Genomic DNA, 22,728 nt, shown 5'->3' on the forward strand with positions numbered 1-22,728 from the left:
AAACTAATCTTAGTTGAAACTACAGTTGTATAGTCCAAAGTGCAATATTGTAGTCAAAGTTGATCCACCATCTTTATGGATAATAGTTAAAAATATTTTGACTAAATTTAAAAAAAAAAAAAAAAACAAAATGGTTTATTCTTAACTTATAAAAACTTTTTGATTCTTATAATAATATCATTTATGAAAGTCTGGTTTGATATTTGTACATTAATCAGGAATATAATTATCACATCTTTTGAGTTTGATTTGACTATGTTATATATCTATTTATCCGTTATGTAACAATATTCATAAATTAATTGTTATAATATTTCTAGTTAGATAAAACTTATCTAACAAAGTCATCAAATAGACTATGACATGTAGACTTTCTGAACAAGTATGACTTATATATTATATAACTAATTTCCAAATAATAAAATTAAGATGTTATAACCATCCAAATATTATAATATATTATATAATAATATTAGTTTCTTATTTCAAATATCATGAGCAATAACCATCCAACATTCCATAATCTCCAAATGTTTATTTCTACAACAAAATCCCACATTTCACTCAATAGGAAGAATGAAGTGTAAGTGAAAACCCTAACTTGATCTTGAAATGACTAGAAATAGGCAAAACAATCCTAAAGTGATGTGTATTGAAATGCTAGAGCTCTAAAATCTCAGTATTAAAATGCAGAGAATATACATTAATGACATAAGCATTTAGAATTTAAAAGGTCTCATTGTAATTGATATACAATTTGATATTGGAAATTGAGATACAAAAAATGATACCATAATTTATTGAAATGGGGTATCAATATTTGGTATCAATATTTAGATACCTAATACTAGATTTTTAGCCACTGCCAAAATTTGACAATAAAATTGGACGTCCTTATTGGTATCAAAATTTTCAATGGGAACTGCTCCAGGTAATATCAAATTTTCAATTGGGCATTTCTAATATAAAAATAAATAAATAAATTGAACCAAATTTTGATTTTTTTTCAAATCACTATTTTAGTATCAAATTTTCTAACTAGCTTCCTTTTCCCTTTGAAATTTTTTTATTCTTCCCAAAATTCATCCTTTTCACATCAAATTTGGATTGAAAAAATGTGATAACCCAATTTCCTCACCAACTTGCATCATTTTAAGTTTCAAAGTGGTTGACTCTTTGAATGGCTCCTTCCTTAAAAAGTGGATACCTTTTAACAGCAAAAAAAAAATGAATAAGAAATATACAGCAGATCATATGTCCACCTCTTAAGAAAGAAAATATTCCATGGAGTTTTACATCATCTTCAAACACAATATGATACCAACATAATTTATTAGGAAAATGTGACATTCCACATCAGATATAAGGGAAAGTTCTTGTCGCTGTGTAAGTATGAACTCCTCTAACCTTATAGACGCTTTTTAAAATACTGAGGGTTCTTTTGGGTCTAAAGCAAATAATATCTGTATGATTGGGAATGAGTCAACATAAATAGTATTAAAACCAATTCTCGACCTCGATATAAGGGTTTGTTTGATCATATAGAAAAGAGTTTGTCTGTTTGGTCTCACAATCCTGTAATACACAATAATAACGTTGTGGTTGTTTGAAGGGGTGTTTGACATCTCACATCAATTAGGGAAAAAAGTTTATGATACTATATAAGTATGAATTCCATTTTAAAGTCATGACAACCTTGTTGGGCCCAAAACGGGCAATATCTACTTTACAAAAAATCCATCCAAATAGTTTATTAAAAAGAGGAAGTTATGATTTCCAAATTTCTTTAAAAAAAAAATTGTATCTTTTACCTTTCAAAACCCAATATACCTTGACTTGTTATTATTCTCTTAAATAAATGGAGACTCCTTTATCCTTTAAAAATGAATAAGAACTGAACATCAATATCAAATTTAACAAAATGAGTATAATTAGTAACTTCGAACACATCCTTGTCTTTACCTCTTGGCATACTTTCAACACCAGTCCTTCAAAGAAGAATCTATGTCATCACTTTCCTTAATGAAATTCTTGCATTCAACTCATGTTAGCTTTCCTAGTCAAAATTGGGAACAAAGAAAATGCACAAGATTAAAAAGTAATAGCGAAAAAGGAAACTAACTAAAATGTCTACTATGTACATGGCATGAGGCAAACTTCAAGGATCACCTCACCTCAACTATGAATCAAAATGATCACTACCCTATTCTAGCTCTCTCAAAATCCATTACAAAATGGAGGGCATGGTCCACTTGTAATCAGTTGAGAAGTCCAGAATTGAACATAAAAAAAGAAAAAAAAATCATATAGATAAAAAATATACTTTGCTTATTATTAACTACAACTAAATCATCTAAATATTAATGCAAAAAATCAAAATCAAAATAGGCTAAAGATTCTAAGTCTAACAACACCTTCAACATTTGTTCATAAGCTGATTATGCATTAATTCATGTTGGAAATCATCATTTCCTTCATTAAACCATTCACTTAATTAAAGCATCTAAAACATGAGCATGCTGAATTGGAGGATAATTACTCTCTTCATTGCTAGTGACTTCATTTTCAAAAACCTCAAGCTTAGTTTCAATCAAATATTCTTGGTGAAACTCAAGCAACTTAGTGAAAGAAATATCATCATTATCATCACTGAAATCAACTCGAGTAATATAAGTATTTATTAAAAAAATTCCTTTCATTTACAACTTGAGAAATTAGACATTGTATTCCATTAGGTAATCTTTTTATTTCCAATACTTGAAACAAGAATTCTCTAAATATAGCATCAAAATTTTGTTGATGATTATAAGGAACAAACCTAAGTTCATCAAGTGATCAAGTAATTTGAGCATAGGAGAATTTAGAGTTTCCTCTAAGCTAAAATCAATAGGTCATCACCTAGTTTTGAAGTTGACTCTCCGCACTCTCCTAATGTTCTTCCAACCAAAGCATTTAAAAGCTAATAAAATTCTTTTGGAGTTCTATTAAAAAATTGATCACAAAAAACTTCTATAAATTGGTGAGATTGATGATTTAAACCATTCTAAAAATATTCAGTGATCTCCTAAATTTCCAAATCAGGTGGCGAATTCTCATTCAACAAACCTTGATTGATATCTCTCCCAATATTTGCCAATATCTTCATATCATTTTCTATGAAAGTTTTTTTTATAAAAACTCTTTAAGAAATTTGACTAATTTTGAGTGGCATACTTGGGTGAAAAATAAAAAATCATTGCTCCTCAAATGATCCATTTCTCACATATCTCAACCATATCTTCACAATAAATCCAATTTATTCAAAAACGTGACTCAACTACTAACAAACAATAAATTAAGCTAACCAAAGCTACAAAACAACATCAATTCCCTTGCAAAGATGCCATTTGACTCTCCCTTTACTCTCTATAGATTGTCTTGATTGGTCAAAAAATAGAAAAAAGATGACTATAGTTAATAGTAAATAGGGTTATCATTGTTGGGAAATGTTGGTTCCCTAGCAATGACACCATTTGACTCAAAGCAATTACATACCTGAACGTTAACTTGATGACCTCTCAAGATTAAAAGCACCTGCAATATAGTAGCTAAAAGATATTGTGTGTATAACTAATTATATATATGATATGCATCTTCATAGAATTGTCCATATTCATGAACAATGACCCATCTTATAAAGTTCCAAGGATCTCCTTATTTGTATCTTGTATATCCAAGATTTTTATTTATTTGAAGAAAGATGAGGTACAATCTTTATTCTATTCTTTGGTTTTTCCTTTTCTAGTTGTTAATCAAGTGGTTGATCTATTCATAAAAATGTATAATTATGTACATTTGAATTTTTTTTTATTTTTAATTAATTTAATTTAAATATATAATAAATAGTAAAAGTTAAGCTTCAAGTATATAAACTAATACCAAAAAAAGAAAGTGTAACAAATCCAAAAAAAAATTGGTGAAACAAGTATCAAACTAAACTAATGAAAATAAAAAATATTATTAAAAAAAACAGGAGGTGCTGATACGCTTAATAAAAAGAAATTATCAACCAAGATGAATTCAAGAAGTGGGCAAGTCAAAGTTGATGCTCGCAAGGGACTTCAATTTCAATGATACGCTTAATAGCTATTGGATAGAAAATTCCAACCCATAATTAATCATTTGTTTGATCATCTTATTTCACGTGACCATCTTATTAATGTGATGCATATTATAATTTATATGTTGGTCACACACCACATGGTTTCGCTATAAACAAAGAAATCCATGAAGAAATATTGAAGCATCTCTTCTAATTTAACTTTATTTAGAAGCCAACTCTCCTTAATTATTATGGATCTTGCCAACTTAAAATAATCTGATCGCTGAACATGAATGTTAGGCAGAGTATTTGGCACATGTTCGTTAAATGGTTTTGTTGTTCTATAAATGCCCACCTTAATGTTGCTGAATGGAGGCATATTCGATTAGGTCAATTAGCAATGGCATCATCAATACCGTCTTCAAGCTTTGGCACTCCTCCTTCTATACTGAGTATTCAGGAGCTGGCCAAACAGCCCATGGCTACAGTGCCACAAATCTTTCTCTTGGAGGATCAGGAGCGTCCCGTTCTCTTAGAGAATGCTTCCCTCCCCGACATCCCCACCATCGACATGAAACGTTTGATTATGAGTGAAACCACAGATTTTGAACTAGACAAGTTGCACTCTGCTTGCAAAGAATGGGGCTTCTTTCAGGTTTTTCTCTACCATTTTCACTTGTTTATCTACTCATTAATTGTGATATTTCACGTAGGAGAAAGTTCCTAATGTTATGTAAGCATGAGCTTCTCTTAATCATGTACACATATTTTAAAACGGTGAAGACCCTTTAGGTTCAAAGGGAACAAGTGTTTGTGCAGGGGGAACAGGCCCTTATATTCCATGTACTTTGTCATGTTTTTCTAATAAGATCATAGAAATTAACAATTGGGTTAATGAACAGTTGGTGAACCATGGAGTCAGTTCTTCCCTTGTGGAGAACCTGAAACATGAGATTGTAGAATTTTACAAGCTTCCCTTGGAAGAGAAGATGAAATATAAGACGCCAGGTGATGCTGAAGGATATGGGCCGTCTTTTAGATCAGAAGATCAAAAACTTGACTGGGCTGATAGGTTTTACATGATAACCAACCCTATTCATAGAAGGAAGCTACATCTATTGCCACAGCTCCCTCCATCACTAAGGTTCTCCTGATCCCTCTTCTGATTCTTCCTCAGAGATACTTAATTCTTGTTCTTCTACCAGCCATGTATATAAATTTTTTCTCTTGATCACTGCAGGGATAACTTGGAACTGTACATATCAGAGTCGCAGAAACTCGCCATGAGACTTCTAAGGTTGATGGCTAGAGCTATAAAGTTGGACAAGAGAGAGATGGAAGAGTTGTTTGATGATGGAAGGCAGGAAGTGAGGATGACTTACTATCCTCCATGTCCACAATCAGAGATGGTTATGGGCATTGCGCCTCACTCCGATCCTACAGGCATCACCATCCTTCTCCAAGTTAATGAAGTAGATGGTCTCCAGATAAAGAAAGATGGGGTTTGGATTCCTGTAAACGTCCTCCCAGATGCACTTGTAGTTAATGTGGGAGACATCCTGGAGGTTTCCCCCTCCTTATTCTTTTACTAGAATTTGCTTCTCTTTTTTGGCTACACAGTAGTGATCCTCCTTTTTAATTTGCAGATTGTGAGCAATGGGATGTATACTAGCATTGAGCATAGGGCAACTGTAATAGTACAAAAGAGAGGATCTCTATTGCCATGTTTTTCAGCCCCAAATTTTCAGCTGAGATTGGACCCGCTGCTGGTTTGATAACACCTCAAAACCCCCCAGTGTTCAAACGAATAGGCATGGAAAAATACTACGAAGATTTCTTCTCTCGCAAGCTGGATGGGAAATCTAACCTGGAGCATATGAAGATAAAAAAATGAGACAAACAGTGAATAAATGATTAGTACAGAATGAAATGGTTTGGGACAAATTAGGCAGTTGATTTGGCACACAAAGTGTGATAATAGGGCCAACATGCTAGCAGTTGGCAGGCGCTGACATAGAGGGCGAGATGTACCTGCGTTTATGGTGAACTTCTTTTTATTATTTATTTTGATATTAAAAAAATATATTTTGTATTTATTTGAAGTGTTGAAATCTATGAATCAATGATGAGTTCTAGGTTAGGCTCTATGGGAAAGTCGCTAGACACCATGGACGAAAGTGAATCGACTATCCCTTTGCGAGTCACGTTAGGAAACGATTTTAATTTAAAGAATATTTTTGTTATGAGTCACATTTCAAAATATAAAAAATTACTTATATAATAATTTTTTTTAAGAAACATAATGATTTTTCGAAATATATTTTTAAAGAAAACACTTTTATTAAAAACATTTCGAATAAAAACATTATCAAATACATTCTTAAATTTTACTCAAAGTTTGTTTGACAATAATTTAAAATAACGTTTTTGATTTAAAAGTGTATTTTTAAAAATAAAAATAAAAAAGAAATATATATTTGATAAAATTTAAGAAATATTTTAAAAAAATTTAAATAACTTGTAAGATTGAAAAATTATTTATACATTTTTTGAAAAAACACTTCATAAATTATTTTTAAAAAAATACTTTCATTAAAAACATTTCGATGATTTTAAGAAGTATTTTTAATCTTTTTAATATTTAAAAAATTTTATCTTTCAAGTATTAAAAATGCTAGTAACACTTCTTAAAGTTATTGTCAAACACACTTTTATAGTAACTAGTAAAAGAAAATAGTATAATTAACATGGGATGTTACTTACAAATGAACCTAAATAGATCGAAAATATAAGAAGCATGGAAAACCAGAACAGGAAAAGAATGGAGAGCTGCGTCTAATTGATCTCGGGCCAATCTTTATTCTAATTTTTGGTGCATTGAAATTGAAATTTCGATTCTGAGAACCCATAATTCGGTTTGGCTGCTAAAATATGAAATCAACGTTCAAAATGATTTTAGATGTGAAACTGATTTAGAAGCAAGTTTGAGACACTCCAAGCCAAAAAAAAAAAAAAAAAAAATCGATTTAACGCCCTCAGAAATCGATTGGAAATCAAATCGAGATCCGGAAATCCATCTAGAACAATTGTATTTCAATTTCTACCATGCAGAATCGAAATTTTCAAAATTTTCCCTCTTAAATTGGTTTGAAACTAGCCTTTGATATTTGTGCATGCAACCTTTGTCCAATTTTATCGGATTTTTTATAATGGTACGGTGAATTTAAAAATAATTTTTTAAAATACAGTACAATGAAAATTATTTCCAAATTTATGACACTTTTTGTCACTTTTAAAGGTGTCTCTTGAAAAAATATTTTACATCTTTTTTATATAAATATTACATGTTCAAGAATATTGAATTTACATTGAAGGTGTCTCTTGAAAAGACATCTTTCACAATTTTTATATTAATAACATACGTTAAAAAAATTAAATTTACATTAAAAGTGTTTCTTCAATAGACATCTTTTATAATTCAACAAAATCGAATTTATATTAAAAATGTCTTTTAAATAGACATTTTTCACGGTTTTCATATCAGTTTCATAATATAAAAAAATTAAATTTATACTTAAGATGTCTTCTTAAGACACACTTTCTACAATTTCATAAAATTAAATTTATATTAAAGGTGTCTCTTGAAGAGACACCTTCAACAATTCTTTTATCAGTCATTTATTGAAATAATTGAATTTATACTAAAAGTGTATTTTCAAAAGACACATTTCACAATTCCATAAAATTAAATTTATATCGAAAGGTTTTCCTTCAAGTAACACTTTTAGTAAAAATTTAATTTTTTTGATAGGTGATTAATATAAAAATTATGGAAAGTGTTTCTTTAAAAGACACATTTAGTATAAATTCAATTTTGTGGAATTATATAGACTCTTTCAATGTAAATTCAATTTTTTTCACTGTAAGGCTGATATGAAAATTATCAAAGATGTCTCTTCTAAAGACACCTTTAGTATTAATTTGATTTCATGGTATTATGGAAATGATATTTCTTTAGTATAAATTCAAATTTTTTTAACGTGTATAACTAATAAAAAAATTATGAAAAAATGTCTTTTAAATAGATACCTTTAATATAAATTCAATTTTATTGAATTGTGGAATGTGTCTCTTCAAAAGACACTTTTAGTGTAAATTCAATTTTTTTTTTAACATTTATGAATAATATGAAAAATATAGAAAATGTCTCTTCAAGAAACACCTTTCAAAATGGTAAAAATATCATAGATTTGAAATTATTTTTTAAAGTACCATGTTTTAAGAATTATTTTTCAAAGTACCATTTTTTAAAATAACCATACAAGTGAAAAAAAAAAAAAAAGCCCCAATTTTAACCACCCTTGACTCATGAGGTCATCTTTGCATACTAAATTAATACACCTTTTAATGCATGGTACTGTAAAACAATAGAACGAGAAAAATCAAGACTTCACATCAAATCAAGTACAAGGGGTATATCCATGAATGAATAAATACATAAGTGAGTGGTAGTACAAAATTATGAGTTTACAATGATATCTATCTTCGGTAGAAATCATAAGTGAACATGAATAAGTATACAAGTGAACTGTTGTGAGCTACATCAATCAAGATGAATTCAAGAAGTGGGCAAGTCAAAGTTGATGCATCGCAAGGGCCTTCAATTTCAATGATACGCTTAATAGCTGTTGGATGGAAAATTCCAACCCATAAGTAATCATTTGTTTGACCATCTTATTTCACGTGATGGTTAATATGTGCATAGTATAATTTATATGTTGGTCACACACCACATGGGTTTCACTATAAACAAAGAAATCTATAAAGAAATATTGAAGCGTCTCTTCTAATTTATCTTTATTTAGAAGCCAACTCTCATTATTATGGATCGATCTTGCTAGCTTAACATGAATGTTAGGCAGAGTATTAGGCACATGTTCGCTAAATGGTTTTGTTGTTCTATAAATACATACATTAGTGTTGCTGAATGGAGGCATTCAGTTAGGTCAACGAGCAATGGCATCATCGATACCGTCTTCAAGCTTTGGCACTCCTCCTTCTATACTGAGTATTCAGGAGCTGGCCAAACAGCCCATGGCTACAGTGCCACAAATCTTTCTCTTGGAGGATCAGGAGAGTCCCGTTCTCCGAGAGAATGCTGCCCTGCCCGATATCCCCACCATCGACATGAAACGTTTGATTATGAGTGAAACCACAGATTTTGAACTAGACAAGTTGCACTCAGCTTGCAAAGAATGGGGCTTCTTTCAGGTTTTTCTCTACAATCTTCACTTGTTTATCTACTCATTAATGCTATTGCACTGGAAATTTTAGGGTGTGTTTGGATGAGCATGAAATCTGGTTTCATTAATCTGTGAAGACCAAGAAGTGTTTGTGCATTATAATTTGTATAAAGTAGACTCCCTTTAATTGGGGCAAACAGACCCTTATATTCCATGGACTTTGTCCTGTTTTTCTAATAACATCATAGAAATTAACAATTGGGTTGATGCACAGTTGGTGAACCATGGAGTCAGTTCCTCCCTTGTGGAGAACCTGAAACATGAGATTGTAGAATTTTACAAGCTTCCCTTGGAAGAGAAGATGAAATATAAGACGCCAGGTGATGCTGAAGGATATGGGCCGTCTATAATCCGATCAGAAGATCAAAAACTTGACTGGGGTGATAGGTTTTACATGTTAACCAACCCTATTCATAGGAGGAAGCCACATCTATTGCCACAGCTCCCTCCATCACTAAGGTTCTCTTGATCCCTCTTCTGATTCTTCTTCAGAGATACTTAATTCTTGTTCTTCTACCAGTCAAGTATACATATTTTTTTTCTCTTGATCACTGCAGGGATAACTTGGAATTGTACATATCAGAGTCGCAGAAACTCGCCATGAGACTTCTAGGGTTGATGGCTAAAGCTATAAAGCTGGACAAGAGAGAAATGGAAGAGTTGTTTGATGATGGAAAGCAGGCAGTGAGGATGACTTACTATCCTCCATGTCCACAATCAGAGATGGTTATGGGCATTGCGCCTCACTCCGATGCTACAGGCATCACCATTCTTCTTCAAGTTAATGAAGTAGATGGCCTCCAAATAAAGAAAGATGGGGTTTGGATTCCTGTAAACGTCTTCCCAGATGCACTTGTAGTTAATGTGGGAGACATTCTAGAGGTTTTCCCCTACTTCTTATTCTTTTACTAGAATTTGCTTCTCTTTTTGGCTATACAGTAGTGATCCTTGCTGTTTAATTTGCAGATTGTGAGCAATGGGATGTATACTAGCATTGAGCATAGGGCAACTGTAAATAGTACAAAAGAGAGGATCTCTATTGCCATGTTTTTCAGCCCCAAATTTTCAGCTGAGATTGGACCCGCTGCTGGTTTGATAACTCCTCAAAACCCCCCAGTGTTCAAACGAATTGGCATGGAAAAATACTACGAAGATTTCTTCTCTCGCAAGCTGGATGGAAAATCTTACCTGGAGCATATGAAGATCAAAAAATGAGACAAACAATGAAGAATAATTCTATTTAGACTATGATTCCATTTCCATAAGAATTTTAAAATTCCTTTCCAGTTTTAGATTTCTCAACAACAACCCCTTACCTCATAGATCTATTACAAATTCATGAATCATCCCAGGGATTTTTATATTTGTATATTTGATTGTATAGTGTATACCCACTATGCACACAACACAAAATGGACGGTTATTCCATTTTCATAAAATGATTATTCGATTCTTTTTCCTCTTTGGATCACAATTCAATCAAAACTTCTCGAGTTATCCTAATCTCTAGGAAAAATTCCTTGATTCTTCAACTTCGATGAAATTGGAATAGTTATCTTCATTAGTATACTACTACATTTGGATGAATCAGATTCAAATATTTCTTATTGATTCCTGTCAAAAAGAAACGGTTTGAGTAGACGGTGTTTGAAACATAAAAAAATTTTATGATATTATTATCGGATGAAATTTTGGTATTTTTGTCGATTTTTTGAGAACCCCAGGTGGGCAGTCTAGGGGATTTGAACCAAGGCTTGGGCTTGGGTTCAATCCCTGGCTACCATTGGACTAAGATATTGTCCGATAATATATGTTCAATTTAAATTTGTTAAGGTTAATCATTACAATAATAAATTAAAAAAAACTAATTTTAATTATTTTATTTTAAATTATATTTAATCGATTAATAAAAATATAAAAATTAATATTATAATTTTTTAATAAGTCTTTTTTTATATTATTTATATGGTAATTAAATTTTAAAACTATAAATATTATAATATATATATATATATATATCATCATTTATTTCACACTATTAAATGCATTTGAATTAAATAAATTATAGTTTTAATAATAAATGTATCATCGTTTATATCATTAATCTTAATTTAAAAAATTATTAGCACTTCACTTTTAATTTTTTTTATATTAATCCTTTTAATTTTGAATATTTTTATTTTAAAATATTAAAAATATAAATTTATTTAAAAAAAAACTAAAATATAAATAATGATGATAATAACAAAGTTTTAATATTTTATAAATTAAAATTAATTTGATAAGATAAATAATAAATTATATATTAAGACCGATATATCCTTGCATATAGATGTTTTTCTTCATAACAATATTTATGTCAATTATATTTACAAAATAACTTTAAAATATGTATTTTTATTTATTTTATATTTTTTTATGTCAATTATATTTATAAAATAACTTTAAAATTTATATTTTTATTTATTTTATAATTTTTTAGAGTTTTTTTTCAAATATTTTCATGAATTTTAAATAATTTTTACTTTACTCACAATATTTTTATCAAAATATTCATCGTTATTTTCGATATATTCGTAAAATCTAAGTACCAGTATATCCATATTTACCGGATTTCAAATCTTGATTGGTTTGGCATACGATGACAATAGGGCTAACATGTTAACAGTTGGCATCGTTGACATGGAGACCTAGGTGTACCTACCTTTATAGCGAACCCTTTTTTATTATTTATTTGATATTAAAAAAAATATTTTTTATTTATTTGAAGTGATCAAATCTATGAACCAATGATGGATTCAGGGTTAGTTGCCATGGGAAAGACGCGAGGCACCCACGGATCCAGGTGAATTTAACTTCAAAGTAGAATTGGTTTGGCAATGATGATAGGTTGCGTTAAAGTGTTTTATTTTTTATTTTTTAAAAAAAAAAATTGATATTTGATCAAATTTATGAACATTCTTAAAAACCTATAAAATTATTTATTATATTGAAAAATTACTTGTAGTATTTTACGAATAAATACTTGATAAATAATTCTCCCAAAAATATTTTTGGAGAAAACACTTCTATTAAAAACACTTTAAATAGAACCTCTCTCAAACACATTCTAAGAAACCATTTGTCACTTATTTTGAAAAGCGTTTTTAGCCTAAAAAGTATTTTTGAAAAAAATATTAAAAATCCATTTGGTTGTGATTTTATAAACCGTTTTTAATATTTTTAATACTTGAAAATTTTTATTATTCTTTGAAATGCTAGAAACGCTCCATTTTTTATATTGAACGAATTAATCGATGATTCTTTGAAATGTAAAAGAAAATGATGTAATATACATAGAGTGGTTGATGATGGTGTATTACTTACAAATGAACCAAAATAAATGAGAACTACAAGTGAACTGTTGTGAGTTATATCAAAGAATAGAAAAGAACATCCATTTCGTCCTAGTATAATAGCACTTGATCTTAAATCTTGAAACATACTCTCAAGTGTTGTCATAGAAGTCTCAGGAACCTATGAAACAATATCTTGGGTTCAAGACAGTATGACGAGAAAATGGTCAATGAAAAAAAGAAAAGCAAAATGACTCCTTAAGATTCATTCTTGATAACCAAAATCAATGGAAAATACAAGCTCAAAAGAAAATAAAACCATAGAAATGAAAACTAACAAAGGGACAAACCAAGAAAGCAATTGTGATGATTGAAATTGATGAAAAATGAAATAAATCAAGGATATGGCCATAACAACCAAAATGGATGGGAGATTAAAGAAACCAAAGACATGGTTGCAATGAACAAAATCAATGAGTATAAAAGAAAACAAGAATGCAATCATGAAGACCAATAAAAGAAAAGCTAAGGATATTGTCACAATAGCCAAATTCAATGGAAATGACTTAAATGACATGGTTGCAAAGACAAAATCAATGAGAATAACCAAAAATGTAGTCACAATGATCAAAATTAATAGAAAACTTACCAAAGATGTGATCATGGTGATCAAAATCAATAGAAAATAAAAGGAATCAAAGATATGATCATGATGACTAAAATTGATAGAAATGATCAAAGACACGATCATTATAATCAAAATCAATTGAAATGACCAATAACACGATTGTGATGCCTGGAATTGATGGACATGATCAAAGACATGGTTATGTTGACTAAAATCAACATGATAACCAAATATGGGAGACTAGTCGAAGTTGTAGTTGTGATGATTGAAATCAATGTGAAATTTACCAAAGACATACATGTCATGATGACCAAAATCGATGAGGCTAAAAGAAACCAAAGACGTAGTTATAATGACTAAAATCAATCTAAGACTTACAAAAAAATATGGTCATAATGATCAAAATCGATAAAATAGAATAACAAACTATGTACATCATTCATATTCCCAAACAATTCAAAGTAATACTACATAAGACACTTTCATTAAGGAAAATCAAGATACTTACTATTCATAATTTTCCAATATTATAAGACAACCTATCATCCATATGCATAAATTTATCAAAGTACACAAAGTCATGCAATAAATGTTTAATATCTACCTTGATTATTTCAAAGCATTTTACTACATCCATGGTTCCATTGATTTCATGCATTATGACTAAATCTTTTAAGTTTTGTTTTAATCTTCTTGATTCCACTTATTTTGGCCAATGACCACACCCTTCATTCTTAGTTTACATACAATCACATCTTTAAGTTTTGGTTTTAGTCTTGTCATAGATTAGGATTAATACAATCACATATGCCATTCCAATTGTTTGCTTCATTTTTGTCATTTAGTTCCATTCTAGTTATTAGTTTAATTTCCATGGAATATGGTCATTGCAACCACATCCTTACTTCCCACCATTTAGTTTCATTTCTATTGATTTCCGTCATTATGATGTGTACTTGGATTTTTTCCCATCAATTTTCTAATTCTTGTGATTTCAACCATTACAATCGAATTCTAGAGTTCATTCTTTCTTGATTAGGGCCTCTATTTCACATTATCTATTACATTGAGTTCGCTTGGGTAAGATTTTTTCATTGCTTGAGGGAAGGATTGAGGTACTTTTAGCTTGCTCAAGAATTCTACAAGTAGTTTTCTCACATTATATCTAGAAGGAATAAAGGTACTTTTCTTTTATTATGCGGCATCCACTTACTATTTCACTTTTGTACACCCATACACACACACATGCATGATCCTCATTGAAGAGGAGCATATTTATAGAAACCTAATTTTGTTCTAGTGAGTATGATATGGCTTTACTTTAACACCCTTCCCATGTTCATTTTGGTAGTGCTTTAATATTGATTTTAATTTAAACTTCTTATTGTTATCTTTATCTTAATTTTATTTCATGTTTTAATTTATCATAGTTTCAATTTGTAGTCTCCATTTCTATTACATTGTGATGTAAATAAAATGAATGAAAGGGTTTCTCAAAGTATATATGTTTGTTCTCTAATTGCGATTTTAATTTGAACTTTTCAATTTTAATTCTTGATCTTAATTTTAATCCTTAGGTTTTAAATTTATAATAATTAATTTTAAATTGCAATTTTGATTTTAATTTTTGTTTTCCATTTTAGTTCAACTTTCATAAAATTTATAATATTAATAATAATAATAATAATGATGATGATGATGATGATGATGATGGTGATAATAATAATAATAATAATAATAATAATGTATTATTATTATTATTATTATTATTATTATTATTATTATTATTTATAACAATAATGATATTTTTAGCAATATTAATATTATTATTTATATTAAAAAAAATAAAAGAGAAGAGACAACAAGTGCATTAGATTACCAAACGAGCGCTAGTCTATAGAGGGAAAGTGGAGATGTTTTCTATTTTGAAAAAGAGAATGATGAGATCACCAACCCATCTCTAATGAAGAAAGCTGTTCAAGCACATCGAACCGAACCCATTTTGGGGAAAGATCCCTAACCGCTTGAAAGAGACCTTCACAACTTGAAAGAAACTAATCTTTCTTCCTTATTCCATAGCACCCATAAACGCTATTTCCATCCATGTTTCTTATCTTAAAAAACTCCTCACCATTTCTTTTTCCATTTTTCTTCCTAAATTCATGTTTTTGGTTCATTGTTATTCTAGTTTGTTTAGTTTAGTTGTTTTATTCTAGTGTAAGGATGATGGGGATGGGGTGAATGAGTTGGATTTTATAGATGTTAGAACAATGTTGGTGAGGTAGGTTATAAGACAATTTTGACTAAAGCAATAAAAAATAAATTGTGCAACAACCCATTACTGATGGCATTTAATTCTTCAATTTCTAGATTCCTTCTTCATTTTAGCACCAATTAATGCTTCTTCTCCACCACTAATATACCTTATTGATTTCCATTTTAATTTTGTTAATACATTATGCCTTTTCTCTTCTTTCATAAGAGTTGGCAGTAGAGATGACAGTATGGTAAGATTCATGACAAGTCACCCTCCTCCCAACCCTATCCCATTTTATCAAAGATATTCTCATCTCCATCCAATAAATAAATAAACATATTGATAATGATAATGCTCAATAATAATGCCAACATGCATCCCTACCAGTTGGGCAATTTGTATTGGCTATTTATATCTAAATCAAGTTATAAGGAAGACCACTTTTCACTACCTTTCTTAAACTAGAATCTAGCAAAAGTAGTAGGTCATGCATTTTATTCCTTCTTAGAATCTGTTTGATAGTGATTCTAGAAAGTGCTTCTAACCTTTTTAGTATTTGAAAATTTGTATCTTTCTAGTGTTAAAAAAGTTAGAAATGATTCCTATAATCACTGTCAAATGCACTTTTAAATGGATGCTCTAGGTGTTTCCAAGAATCAAGATAAGACAACAATCACCTATTTATATGGTACTTTTTCCTACAAGCAAAGCTCATTTGTCTTATGTAATGCCCTGTTACACTCTAATGATGTATGTTAAGCATTTTTTACAATATGTTGGAAGAATATGTCGAAGTATCCATAAATGATTTGACTTGTGTATGGGGGATTTTGACAAATACTTGTAAAATCTTAGGAGAGTTTTGAAAAGGTGTTAAGACAAGATCTTATTTCCAATTAGGAGAAGTGTAAATTCATGGTAATATCAAGAGTAATTTTAGGATATGTAATCTATAAAAAAATAAATCAAGGTAGATAAGAAAAAATTGACTTGATAACCAAGTTGACCTTATTGACATGCATAAAAGATATTCAACCATTCTTAGGACATGAAATCGAAATTCTATGCAAGAATTATGAAGGACTTCATCAAGATTTTAAAGTGATTTTATAACTTCCTGACCAAGGATACTCCTTTCAAGTAGACATAAGAATGTGAAAGTGTTTTTAATTAATTGGTAGATGCCTTGACCTCAACCCTAATAATGCAAGCTTTGATTAGTCTCTCACATTTGAACTAATGTGTGATGCTAGTGACAATGCCATAGGTGTAGTTTTAAGACAAACAAAGAGCAATATTCCGTATGCCATTTACTATGACAAACCCTAAGCAAAGCTTAACCAAACTATATAACCGTATAAAAAGAGCTCTTTGTTGTAGCATCTACACCAAACAAGTTCCAATGGTATCTACTTGAATTCCCAATCATGGTCTTCATGAATCACGTCACCCTTAAATAGTGTATTATCAAGAAGAATGCTAAGGCATGACTAATTAGATATGATCCTTTTATTTTAAGAATTTAACTTTAAGATAATATACAAAAAGTGAGTAAAAAATGTTGTAACATATTACTTGTCACATTTGGCGCAATAACATATCCTTAAATTGTTTCCCATCAAAAAAGAATTCATAGAAGAAAGGTTGATAGCCTTTGAAAAATCACTATAGTATGCCTACTTGGTTAATTATTGGGCTATAAGCCAAATGCCAAGGGATTGGAGCCTAGTGAGTGAAGAAAATTTGAAATCAAAGCGAGAAAGTATTATTGGGTGGAGTCATACTTGTTTCAGTATTGTCCTAACAAAGTAATCCGAAGATGTCTACCAAAAGGTGAAAAGGCAAACATTCCATCCTATTAACATGACCATGCATGTGGGAGACATTTTTGGAGTAAGAAAACAACTTTTAAAGTCTTCTACACCAAATTGCAAGAAGGATGTTAAGGCATGACTAATTAGGTGTGATCTTTTTGCTTTCAAAATTTGATGTTAAGATAATAGACAAAAAATGAGTAAAAAAAACATTATAACAAATCACTTATCATGTTTGACACAACAACATATCCTAAATCATTTCCCATCAAGAAAGAGTTCATAGAAGAAAGGTTGTTAGCCATTGAAGAAGCACTATGGTATGCCTATATGGCCAATTATCTAGCTATAGGTTAAATGCTAAAGGATTAGAGAGCTCCAATAAGCGAAGAAATTTTGAAATTGAAATAAGAAGTTATTATTGAGAGGAGTCATACCTATTTAACTATTGTCTTGATCAAGTATCCATAGATGTGTATCAAATGGTGAGAAGGCAAATATTCTATTACCATGACCAAGCATGTGGAAGACTTTTTTCGAGATGGAAAACAACTTTTAAAGTCCTCCACACTGAATTCCATTGACCCTCATTATTCTAGGATGCTTATATGCATTATCACAAGGTGTGTGAAAGATGCAAAGTTTAGGAAAGAGAAACATCATACCACTCAATCCGATTTTAGCAATAAAAATTTCAATTTGTAAGGGATAGATTTCATGGGTCCTTTGTTGACTTCCTTTAGCCACTCATACATCTTAATTGGGGTTGAGTATGTTTCCCAATGGACTAAGGTCATTCCATGTCATGAAAATGATCACAAGGTTGATAAAAAGTTCCTAAAGGAAAACATCTTTTCCCTTTTAGGAACTTCCAAGGTGGTAATTAGTGATGGATGAGAACATATTTCTTTACTTAGTATATCAATAATCCCATGAGAAAATATGGGGTCAATCATCATATTGCATCCCATTATCATCTTCAAACCAATAAGAAGTCAAGTTGGTAGATACAAATTCAAAATGATCCTTGAGAAGGTAATTAAGGCCTCTTGGAAAGCTTGGTTGATCCACTTGACCAATGCCCCATGAATGTATAGAGCAACTTACAAGACACATATAAGGATGTTAACTTATCACATTATCTATGAGGAGTGCCATTTGCCAGTGGAATTGAAGCATCGAGCTTATGGAGCAATTAGGCTGGTTAATTTGAGAAACAAGTGCACCAAAAAAGAAAGGTGACTAAAGCTTGATGAAATTTAAGAGTTAATATGTGAATGCTTTGAACATGAAAGAATTTTTAAGAAGAAGACAAAGCTATTCCATGAAAAGTTAATTTTACATAAGGAATTTCGTCTAAGTCAAAGTATTGTTCAATTCCAATCTGCATGTCTTATATAGGAAATTGAAAATAAAGTAGACAAGACCATATGAGGTCACATAAGTCTTTTTGAATGGGACAATGATCATTAAATATCAAAAGTTCAAGGAGATGTTCAAGGTAGACAACCATCACTTCAAAAGGTTCATGGATAAAAGTGAAATATTAGGGAATTTATTACCTTGCAAGTAATAGAGGGCAAGACAAGGTAATTATAAACAAATAACAATAAACAACAACAACAACAATAATAATAATAAAATAATTTTTGTTATCCTACTTTGCTACTTAGAGGGTAGTGAAAATTAGAACCTTGCCTAGACAAATCAAAGAAAAAAACAAGCTTCTTCATCCATAGAATATAAGTTGATTTTGAATTCAACTTATGAATATGAAATGATTTCAAAATTTAACCCATAAGTTTGAATTCACTTCTTCAACACTCTACATACGTAATTCAAAATCACTTCCAACATTTGTTTTTAGGGTTTTTTTAGACATTTTGATGTAAATTTAAGGTGGCCAATTAGGATTGGCCACATTTCATGGTTTTGATTGTAATATATAAACTTAGTTTTAGGGTTTTAAGAGTCTTGGATCTAAATTTTTGGTAGACATAGAGAAAGGCAATAGGTTTGATCAATTTTTTCTATTATTCTTACTTTTTATGTTTTCATTGTTGATTGAAAATACCTAATTAGCTTTTTCAATAGATTTTGTGTGACAACTCACCCATGAGGTAGCTTTCTTGGGTTGTGAAACATGAAAGTCTAGGTTTACGATTAGAGAGGAATAATGGGTAAAATATAGGTACCTAAAATGAATTCTAATAATGGTTTGAGTAAAGAAATTGAATAATAAACTCTTTATGTAAATCGGATTTTGAGAAGGCACAATAGAACTTTGTTGGGCTACTAGAGATTCTTGGCATTTCTTGGTCCCTAATTAACATAATTTATCTTATCGTTACATATCCTAAAGCTAAATCTACAAGAGGAGTGAGAACTTACACGATTTGACTTAGACCTGAATTTGATGGTAATTCTTAGAAATAAAAGATAAAAAAAATATATATATGTTTTAAACACAATTAGGAGTTATAAAATTTTGGTTGATTCCAAATGACCATAGACACTAAAAACACTAAGACACTCAAAGCATGGGAGACTCTTATTCTCTCTTAGTTCTAATATGGAATATAGATTATGGATATAAGAATTAAATTAATTACTTTCTTTTAGTCAATTAAATTTCATAAATTGATTTTAAACTCATTTTCACCATAATTAAATCGAACATTTCAAAATAGTATTTAGAAATACTTCACTTTAGCCTAGTACTAACAAATTTTATAAGCCCATTCATGAGGAAAATATCTAAAATACAAGTCCTGATAATTTGATCTCTAGTTTTTAATAGCCGAAGTTACTACATATTTAGGATTAGTATTAGGTTGAATAGAAACCTATGATCCATGGATGCTAAAAGAGTTATGAGATACCTAAAAGAAAATAAAACTCACAAACTTAGAAAAATGGTTAATTAATACAATAGCGATAATGATTAATTAATACAACACCTTTTGTAAGATTTGTATGATGGTGAGACCAATGTGGGTATGAAACACAAAGCTAGGGTTTTTGGAGATGTTGAACTCAAACATCCATTTCTCAATTTTATTTTATTTTTTAAAATTCACGTTCTATTGACTCATTAGCTAAGGTCAGTATGAGGGTCACATTTGGGAGTCATGCTATTATTAAAACTCCTTTTAATTTATAGTACTTTTATTGATAAGATCTCTATAAAAAATTATTCTTACAAAGAATTATTTAGTATTTGGGTATAAAACAAAAAAAAAAAAAATCTATTTTTCAATAATGTATTATATAATAAAAGAATGATTTTTAGAGAAAACATATACCTTAGTAATAGTCCAAAAATTACTTTAAATTATTTCCTTAAATTTTTAAAAATAATTTTTAAAATTTTGTTAAACATCTAACTTTTATAAGAAAAGGTTTTCAAGTATTGGAAAGTAATTTAATTCTCTTTTCGCCTCATGATTCATCATTCCTTGCATGTCAAGGTTATCGGAGCTCAAACAAACATGTTGGTCATTCTTCACTATTACTTATGACCTATATGTTCTATGGATGTTGAATCCAATGCTTATGTTACCACTTTCCATATTCTTTTTTGTTACATAGGTTTGGTTTGATGCACTTCCATTTTTGTTACTTTGAAAAAAAATATAAAAAATAAATAAATGTTTTTCAAATATGTTCTTAAAATTTTAAAATATTAAATTTATTTGATAATTTTATATTTATTTTTAAAAATTAAAAACAAAAAATATATTTGATGATAACAAATAGAAAAACTCTTTTTTATATATATATATATTTTTTAGATGTGACTATTTTTCAATTTCCACATGTGAAATATTCACATCAATATTGTTGATTTGGTAAAAGAGAATAAGATGTGGGTGAGCTATAATTTCATATTTTAAATTTTCTATTAGAGAATTCATCGAATCACCAAGTTTTAAAAGTTTTTCCTTTCAAAATTTAAGAAAAAAAATGTTGTTATACATGATTTAACAAATTTTCACATTTTTAGTTTAAAAATAAAAATTAGAAGATTCTTAATTATTAACAAGACTCATGATGATTAAGGTTATGTTTATTTTTTGATTAAATAGAAAAGTCAAAATATTTAACTTTTTTTATTCAATTAAAAGTAACTCGTTGCTATCATTTAATATAATTAAATTGAATTTATTAATAATTCATTTTAATTATGTTAATTGATATCAACATATTACTTTTAATTAAATATTTTACGTCTTTTTTTTAACCAAAAAACAAACAACACCTAAACTTAATAAAAATAGTAAAAATGATAATGTAACTAGTATTTTCAATTATTACTTTCATATTAGCGTATTGTGATTGAGTTATTTATTTATTGTTTATGGATGTTTATTCAATTATATATATATATATATATAGTTGTGCTCTTATTAAAACACATATTTTGTGTAAAAAAAAAAAAAAAAAAAAATCCTAAAGATTATCTTATTGGAATTAAGAGAACAAAAAAGAATAACATAGCACAACCATGCATACTTTTCATGTAATCATTGTTATAATTATTAAATACCATAGCATATAACCATATTTTAGAAGTATTAAAGAAAAAAATATTAAAAAAATAAAAATTTTAATTTGATTTTATATTAAAAAACAAAAATAATTTATTAACTTTAAATCTATCTTTTTTATTTTATTTTTTTTCTCTATTTTCTTCTCCTCGGGTTTTTTCCCAACTTCTCCCGAACTAAACATAATCTTAATATCACATAGAGAAATATACATCATTCTCCCACTTAAGCCATATAGTAAATGAATTAACCTTAGGCTGATAACTTATCATGACCATAGAATCCTGAAACTACCCAAATCAATTGGTAATGATGCTTCATTTAATTAAATTAAAGTTCACAAAATATAAACCATGATGATTATGTTCTTGCAAACAATCCCTTCCATGTATAGTATGACATTTTCCAATTTAGCATTGTGCTCCTTTATAAATAAACTTTCTATAAGTCATTCAGGGCCCAATTTAATTAACCCTGGTGGGTTTATAATATCAAATTTTATATGCACAAAATAATGTTATTTCATTTATTGAAATAATTAAATATTTGTTTATAAAATTAAATAAAAGAAAAAGAAAAGTAAATGGAAAATTTCAAATTGAGCCAATAAGTCTCATGTTCTCTACATAATCTTCATATTCTTTAGCCGGCGCCGGCAATCCTTTAGTCATGTCTTCTACTATCAACAAATCAAAAGTGAGCTCTAGCATTAAATAATTCTAGGTGAGGCGAGTAGCAGTTCAAGTTCGAACCCTAATCA

The 22,728-nt window shown here is 29.3% G+C and overlaps 1 protein-coding gene and 1 pseudogene across 1 annotated transcript; both read left to right on the forward strand.

Moving 5' to 3' along the window:
• Positions 1-4,471: 4,471 nt before the first annotated feature.
• On the forward strand, positions 4,472-6,177 carry LOC117933509 (annotated as a pseudogene).
• A 2,920-nt stretch (positions 6,178-9,097) lies between these two features.
• Positions 9,098-11,007, forward strand: LOC117933266 (protein SRG1-like). Its single transcript, XM_034854647.1, has 4 exons — positions 9,098-9,352; positions 9,599-9,843; positions 9,942-10,266; positions 10,351-11,007. Exons 1-4 carry the CDS (start codon positions 9,098-9,100, stop codon positions 10,597-10,599), a joined length of 1,074 nt encoding a protein of 357 aa, XP_034710538.1. The 3' UTR covers positions 10,600-11,007.
• The last annotated feature ends 11,721 nt before the right edge of the window (positions 11,008-22,728 follow it).

Source organism: Vitis riparia, chromosome 16 (genome assembly GCF_004353265.1).
Source record: "Vitis riparia cultivar Riparia Gloire de Montpellier isolate 1030 chromosome 16, EGFV_Vit.rip_1.0, whole genome shotgun sequence".
NCBI classification, from domain to species: Eukaryota; Viridiplantae; Streptophyta; class Magnoliopsida; order Vitales; family Vitaceae; genus Vitis; species Vitis riparia.

Coding starts and splice junctions, on each gene's coding strand:
- LOC117933266 (XM_034854647.1), top strand. CDS start 9,098: ATGGCATCATCGATACCGTCTTCAAGCTTTGGCACTCCTCCTTCTATA. Junction 9,353..9,598: donor AAGAATGGGGCTTCTTTCAG/GTTTTTCTCTAC, acceptor GTTGATGCACAG/TTGGTGAACCATGGAGTCAG. Junction 10,267..10,350: donor ATGTGGGAGACATTCTAGAG/GTTTTCCCCTAC, acceptor TTTAATTTGCAG/ATTGTGAGCAATGGGATGTA.